Source organism: Triticum aestivum, chromosome 2A (genome assembly GCF_018294505.1).
Source record: "Triticum aestivum cultivar Chinese Spring chromosome 2A, IWGSC CS RefSeq v2.1, whole genome shotgun sequence".
Classification (NCBI taxonomy): Eukaryota; Viridiplantae; Streptophyta; class Magnoliopsida; order Poales; family Poaceae; genus Triticum; species Triticum aestivum.
In genome coordinates, this window is record NC_057797.1 from 621,600,066 (window position 1) to 621,607,975 (window position 7,910).

Here is a 7,910-nt window from a genome sequence, read left to right on the forward strand (position 1 = left end):
GGAGGATTTTCCCCTCCCGCGCGAGGATAACCGCCAAATGAGGATTGGGGTAGGTTTTGCTTCCTAATCCTTACTTTTCAGGGTTAGGAGAGGGTTTAAGAGTTGGATCTTTAAATTTTTTTAAGGGTTTGAGGGTTAAGAGGTTTTAGTCTACGCGATTTTTTACTCGTAAATTGTAAAAAAAATAGTTATTTATAAGAGTTTGAAGGTTGAGGGCTCTGATAGAGATGCTGTTACTGGCGGCCACTGAGGGATGTAAAGGAACAGACTTCACATCACGTACAAATCCACAAGAAGAAAAGAATGCCAGGAACTCTACTTCCAGATCACTTCACTATAAATACAGTCACGAAGCATTCGTGTTGCCTCACTCGAGCCACCGAAGCACACCCTAGCTTGCAGCCTCACTTGTCCTCGAGCACACGCCAGCAGAGGTTTCAGCCATGAGCAGCCGCCGTGTTGGCCTCCTCCTCCTCTCCCTTCTGGCCACCACCCTCTCGTACAGCGCGGATCCGCCGCCGGTGCACGACACCGACGGCAACGAGCTGCGCGCCGACGCGAACTACTACATCCTCCCGGCGAACCGCGCCCACGGCGGGGGGCTCACGATGGCGCCCGGCCACGGGCGCCGCTGCCCGCTCTTCGTCTCGCAGGAGGCCGACGGGCAGCGCGATGGCTTACCCGTGCGCATCGCCCCGCACGGCGGCGGCGCGCCGTCCGACAAGATCATCCGGCTGTCGACCGACGTCCGCATCTCCTTCCGCGCCTACACGACGTGCGTGCAGTCGACCGAGTGGCACATCGACAGCGAGCTGGTGTCGGGCCGCCGGCACGTGATCACCGGCCCGGTCAGGGACCCGAGCCCGAGCGGCAGGGAGAACGCCTTCCGCATCGAGAAGTACAGCGGCGCGGAGGTGCACGAGTACAAGCTCATGGCGTGCGGGGACTCGTGCCAGGACCTCGGCGTGTTCAGGGACCTCAAGGGCGGCGCGTGGTTCCTGGGCGCCACCGAGCCGTACCATGTCATCGTGTTCAAGAAGGCGCCTCCCGCCTGAGGTCCATGCGGCGTGATGGCGCGCGCCCGTAGCGTGCATGTGTGCATCTGAATAAGGCTGGCCGAAACAGTGTGCTGTTTTTGTCTCTCTTAGACAATAAGTGTGGTGATGTGCTGTCCTCACTGCTTAGGTTGTTTTGTGAAAGAGTAAAATGCACTGCAGGTACTTGAATTTGCGCCGCGAGCTCGGTTTGGTCACTGTACTTAGAAATACGGTCATTACGGTAACTATGTACGATGGGACGTGATTATACGGTCACTGTTCACCGTGTTGAACCGGTACGCCGCCGTTTTGACCAGTCCACGCTTGCCACGTAGGCGTGGGGGGATTACTTATTTGAACAGCAAATTTAGGAGGGTTTATGTGTAAAAATGCAGTCAGCTCGTTCCCCTCGCAATTCCCCTGTTATCCAAATCCCTAGTTTTGTTCCCCTCGCAACGCTCGTCGCCGCCGCCCACCGCTCGCCGTCGCCATCGCCCTGCGCTCGCCGCTGCCCATTGCCTTCGTCCTCGTCACCCGCCATGTCCAGCAGCAGTTCTGCCCGATCTGGACGCCGCGGGAGGACAGTGGTGGTGCCGCTCATCTCATGCCCTCGCTGCGGCTGCCAAGTGAGGTTCTACGTGTCCAACACGGAGGAGCATGAGGGATGGGTGTTCTACAGATGTGTGACCGTAAGCATCCTTGACCTGATTGACATTGGTGCTTGTTGGTTTTGAGTTTTGAGTTTGAGTTTGTGCAAATTTTTTGATTTTTCTTGGTTTTGAGCTTGTAGCAAGGATGTGTTTTCTGGCATTGGGAGAGGGAATACGTGGCCTACCTTGTAGATCATCGTTATCTTGTTGGGCATGAAGCTGTTGATGCAATTGGAGCAACAGAAGATAGGAGGGAACAGCTTGAGAGAGAAACAGAAGGAAGAAGAAGGGTTGCAGAGAGAAATGCATGTCAGAGGATAAGTATGCAGATGCAAGAACAGCCCGGAGCTAGCATGAACATCACGAGGGCAGAAGCTCGTGCACTTCTTAATTTAGGTGTGCAGATGCTGTTGAAACTGCTGCTTGGTGGTGTATTGGTGCTTGTTGTGCTATGTGTCATGCTGCTGTTGAAGAAATGAAACTGGTGCTGATGAAGAAATGAAGAAGTGTGGTAGCTTCAATTAGACCTAGTGGTACTAGTAGTTGATGAAGAAGTGTGGTACTAGTAGTAGACCTAGTGGTAGTTGATTAAGAAGTGAAATGTCAGTATGATGGCTGTAACAGTTGATGTATGAACCTTTTGTATGATGGTTTGTCTCTGAAGTTCAATAAATTGTTCTGTTGTATGAACTAAAATCAGTGTCAATTTTAGTAGTATGTAACTATGATGTCAAGTAAACTGTTCTAAGTATGTCAGTATGAAGAAAATGATCCAAGTAAGATGTTCCAAGTAAAATGAACAAAAATGATCCAAATAAGATGATCCTGAAGTACATGTTTCAAAAGATGGCCAAATGATCATTGGTTTTTTAGATGGCCAAAAGATCACCATGAGCCTGAAGATGGCCAAATGACTAGTTCCTGAAGTACATGTTCCAAAAGACATAACTTGACAGAAAGCAAAATGAGTAGTTGCTGAAGATGCTATTTTACATAAGATGGCCAAAAGGACCAGTTGCCTAACATTTCTAGCACTAGTCCCTGAAGATGTCAAAAATGCTTCCATTCTTCTCAAGCCCTGAGCTATGATGCTCCTCTTGAACTGTTCTATTTACCAGTTTTTTCTTTGCAGCAGCAGCTGCTTGTTTCTCTGCCAGCTTCTTTGCAGCTGCTGCTTGCCTGGCTTGTTCATTTTTTGCATTAGCTGCTTCTCTCTCTGCAAGCTTCTTTGTAGCAGCAGCCTGTTTCTGGGCTAACTTCTCAGCAGCTAGTTTCTCCTTTTGCTCTGCAGCAATTTGCCTATGTGTCTCTTGGATAATTTGCCTTGTCTCTGCAGCTGCCTGCTTTAGGATGGCCTGAACTTCTCTTCTCTGAGCAGCTGCCTCCTTCTTCCTTTCTGCTTCTTGTGCTTTCTTTTCTGCTAGCACATGCCTCTTCCTGGCAGCTTCTTCTGCTTTCTTCATTTCTGCTTCCCTTCTAGCTGCTAGAACAGCTTGCTTCTTGTCCTCCAGCTCCTTCTCTCTTTCTGTCTTCATGGCTAGCAGCTTCCTAGCAAGATCACCATGAGTGACTGTGCTGCTTGGCTGGGAGTGGTTGAGCATAGACTGTGCATTGACTAAGAATGCAGACTCTGGTACTGGTGTTTGTTGTATGATTCTTGGCAAAGGCCTCTGCACATGTAGTGAAAAAGTTTTAGTATTATGATTCTTGGCAAAGGCCTCTGCAGATGTCAAGAATACAGTAGTACCTGCTCAAGAATAGAGTCTATCATAAGATCATCCACTGGTGGGGCTCTTTGTGTTGATGCTTCCTCATTGTTCTAATCAGTATGGAAGGGACGTGATCAATACATTTGATATTAAAACAAGATATAGTCTATCATTAGCAAAACAAGAGATAAAATTCATACTATACCTGGGTTCTCACTGGTCCCTCTTCTTGCACATTAGTATTTGCATGTTGAACATTCTCTTGTGCTGCTTCTGCTTCAACTTGTCTATTTGGAGGTGGTAGGCCAGCCTTAAGATATTTACAACCCTTTCAGTTGTGGTCTGGGTCACCACAGTAGGAGCAATGCATTATGACACCATGTCTGGACATTCTCTTCCCTCCATTACTGCATATGATCTCTTCTGGTGATTTCCTTCTACTCTTGCAAGGTCTTCCCACATGTTTTGTGTACTCTGGTGGCAATATTGTGGGGCCATTCATCTTCTCCCACTCTGTGATATCTTTGCAAGGATAAATTATGTTGCTGTAGGCCTTCTTGAACATTGCCACTGAGTAGCAATTATCCACCAATGTTATGGGGTCAACTCTCTCATTTCTGCAGCATGCAATGACATGTATACATGTGACTCCATTTTTTTGCCATCTCATGCAGCTGCAAGACTTGGTGTGTATGTCCACAATGTAGTCTGTTCCTCTATCACCTACTTGAAATACTCCATCTCCTGACTCATATACATAACAAGTGTTTGCTAGATCTTTGAGCTTCTCAACCATCTTCTTTATCTTAGGGCATGTAACTCCTTGCATCTTCTCACCCTCAAGTTGTTTGGTGTAATGCCTACTAGTCCACTGTTGTTTGATCCTCTCAAACATTGATAGGATTGGCAATTCTCTGGCTTCTAGGATATACCTGCAAGCAGGACACATGGGAAGGAAATCATTAGCATGTCAAACTAGGCACAAACTAGGAAGGAAATCAAGCACAAACTAGGAAGCACAAACTAGAAATCAAGCACAAACTAGTAGGACACTTGGGAGAATGCAAACTGTCATCATGGCCTAGATAAATATCAAAGAAGTGATGGCCTATTGACAAGAATACCATCATTTGATCAGTATCTGCATCACTCCTAATCTGTCTCAAAGAATTTCTGGTGATGTCAAGGATGGGAATGCGGTAGTATGCTTTTATCCTTCCAGCCATCTCCCATCCTATCTCCCATCCTATCTCCTCTACCATATGCTCCACCATGATTGGAGACCATGTTAACCTATCAACTTGATCATACCACACTTCATGTCCATTGACATAACTTCTGTTGCTTCCTTGACCCATGAAAAAAACCCCATGATGAAATAGCACTGAAAATTTGTCACTGCGTGCTCCTGTTACAAAAAAGCACACAAATTGAGTACAACCACCAATAATTGTAACAAACTTGGCAAAAAATGAACCTTTTATGTGAACCTTAAACCCTACAACAAACCCCCAATTGTTCCTCCAAAACCCTAGCACACATTATGAACCCTACTACAGGAGCGAGTACACAATTTAGGACAAAGTATCTACATGGCAAACCGTGGCATCAAACCTATATTCCACTTTTCATGTGGAATCAAACCTATATTCCACTTTTCTAACCGTGGCAAAAAACCCACCTGAAACCCCCAAATCGATTAACAAAACCCTAGGTTTTCATCCAATGCGGGCAACTTCAAGAGAAAACTTAGGCAAACTGAATCTAATCTGTACATACCTCGATTTGATGTCAAATAGACCAGAATTTTGGACTTACTGTAATCGGGGGCAGGGGCTCCATCGGGGCGACGAATTGCAGCCATGGCGGCGCCGCCTTGCCTTCCCCACGGTCGCGAGACCCTCCTCCACGGCCGATCCTTCCAACCCGACACCGAAAATCGCCGCCGACCTCAACGCCGGCGATCAACTGTTCCTTCCTCGGCCGCGACAGGGGAGGGGAAGCGGAGACAGGGGAGGGGAAGCGGAGAGACAGAGGAGGCGGAGAGACAGGGAAATGGAGAGGTGGGAGGGCGAGCAGAGATGGAATAGAAGACGGGAGGTTTTTTTTAGAAATTGGTCACCGCTTCGCTTCTGCAAACGACACGTGGCGCGGGGGAGGGCGTGGACTGGTCAAAACGGCAACGTACCGGTTCAATACGGTGAACAGTGACCGTATAATCACGTCCCATCGTACATAGTTACCGTAATGACCGTATTTCTAAGTACAGTGACCAAACCGAGCTCGCGGCGCAAGTTCAAGTACCTGCAGTGCATTTTACTCTTTGTGAAACGTGAGAAACTCTTTTCAAGATGCCCCTATGAGTCTCTCTGAGATACTCACCCGTGTGTCAAGCCTACGAGTTAAACTTTGGTGAACCGGTTTCACCAAGAAACACAATTAACCATCTAAGCTACTTTCAACTCGCCTCGTGACACGTGGCGAATCAACCTGTGGTTGAATGGTTAGAGGAACTGTGGTATTCCCAGCCCATCAGGATTCAATTCTTGGTGCTCGCATTTATTCCTGAAATTATTTCAAGATTCCCGGCTATGCACATTCAGTGGGAGGAGATGTTCCCGTCGACGGCGAGGTGCCTATGGTGACTTTATAATTTCAAGATGATATACCGGTCCAGTCTTTGAAAGATGCTTATAAGTGTACGTGTATGCATTCATAGGGGTGAATGTATATGTATGTATATGAGCATTTGCATCTATACTGTGTTTAAAAAAAACACGTGACACTTGAGAATTGAAAGGGCTACTTTTGGCAACCAAGTGGCCGGCTCAGCACGCATACAAATAAATGGTTAGATCTAGTTTAAATCATTTTGCCGAACTGTTAAAAGTGGGTTAGTTTCTTCAATTCTCACCCTTTTTCCTCCTTCTGCCCACAATATTGTTTAGTTTTACTAAATACTAAAGAACATATTTATATATTTGAGCAGAAGAGCGAATTTTCTACTCGCTTGAATATTTGTGTTTGTGTTGATGAGATCTTCACAACAAGATCGATCTTTGATACTACCTCCGTTCCAACATTACAAACTTTGACCATGTTTGTAGACAAAAACATGTAAATTTAAAATACCAAATACATATCGGATACATCATCAGTTATATTTTCATTTTGTATATGTTTGTAATTGTGTGTGTCTATATATAGAGCATAGATTTGCTATTCACACTAGCTATAGTGATGGTTATCGGAACCGTTCATACGCTTTGAGATCCGCACATTCGGCTGGATAAGGTTCTGAATTTACGAATTATTGAATTTCACCAATGACCCAAGAGGAAAGGTCAACATGCACCTTTAAGTAAGTGTAATACCAAGATGGCAAGCTAGTTTCTGACTTGTCAGGAGTTTTCAGATCAAAAGCTGTTAGCGCCTTTCGCACCCGGCAGTGGGCGCCAGTGTCTACTTCGGGCAAACATCTACATTGGCTGATTGTGGTCAATTACTAAAAGTTCTGAGCTTCGCTGTACTCGTGCAGGCATGAAAAACTTGTACTTTCGTCCAGCTCAATGAACACGGTTCGGCACTGTAAATTAAACGCGGCTTGATGGACTCATTTCTTGCAACAGGAAAGCCCCGTTTAATGCTGCCGAAAGGGTGCACAGAGTAACTGTTGTCCTGCTGGCCCACCAGCCGTCCAACTGCGTGGACTCATTTCTTGCAACAGGAAAGCCCCGTTTACTGATCGGCGTTTCTTTTTGGTTTTCCGATCTACGATCGGTTTGCGTCGCCCGCCGCTGTCATCGACCCCGCGCGCCTTTACTCCGACTTCGGCATCGACTACACCGGCGTCTTCACCGACTTGGAGGCCTCGCGCGTCTGCCCGCCGGTTACCCCGACCCGACGGCCTCGCGTCATGCGGCGGCCCTTCACCGTCGCCGTTCGCGCGTCGGCCCGCCCGTCGATCTACGCCGGCCGTCACCGCCCTGCTCCGACCGGGACTCCTGCATCACCCCGACCCGGCGGCCTCGCATCATGCGGCGGCCAATCATAGTTGCCCTGCTGCCCACCGTCGCCTGCTTCATCTCGGACTCCGCCGCCACCCCGTTTTCACCGAGCGGCGTCACCGACCTCGCGCGCGATCAGCTTGATCACCCGCTCGCCGCCACGATCCGCCTCATCTATGCCGCGCGACCGACCTGGCCCGTTGGTTACGCGCGCTTCCGTAGGTCCCGTGAAGATCGTCCCCGAGTTCAGCACGTCTATCCACCGATCGAGCAACGGGCTGCTGTTGCATCACCCCGTCGGGCCGCAGCGGCGCCGCCACGTGGTTCTCCTCGCGGCTGCATCGACTTGTGCGTCGCCGCTGCGTCGCCCTACAGGTCGTAGTGCCGCGATACGCGGTCTCAGCCGCCGCCCCGTGGCCGTCCCCGCGGCTGCACCGACTCGCGCGCCGCCGTTGCGTCGCCCCTTCGGGCCGTAGCGCCACGGCCCGCGGTCCCCGCCGTCGCCCC

At 48.8% G+C, this 7,910-nt stretch overlaps 1 protein-coding gene across 1 annotated transcript; it reads left to right on the plus strand.

The window, feature by feature from the left end:
• The first annotated feature begins 353 nt into the window (after window positions 1-353).
• LOC123185730 (endogenous alpha-amylase/subtilisin inhibitor-like) lies at window positions 354-1,228 on the plus strand. The gene has a single exon (XM_044597561.1). It carries the CDS (start codon window positions 444-446, stop codon window positions 1,053-1,055), a length of 612 nt encoding a protein of 203 aa, XP_044453496.1. The 5' UTR covers window positions 354-443; the 3' UTR covers window positions 1,056-1,228.
• Window positions 1,229-7,910: the final 6,682 nt, after the last annotated feature.

What these genes read in the sequence shown, in the direction of transcription:
- LOC123185730 (XM_044597561.1), top strand. Translation starts at nt 444, where the DNA reads ATGAGCAGCCGCCGTGTTGGCCTCCTCCTCCTCTCCCTTCTGGCCACC.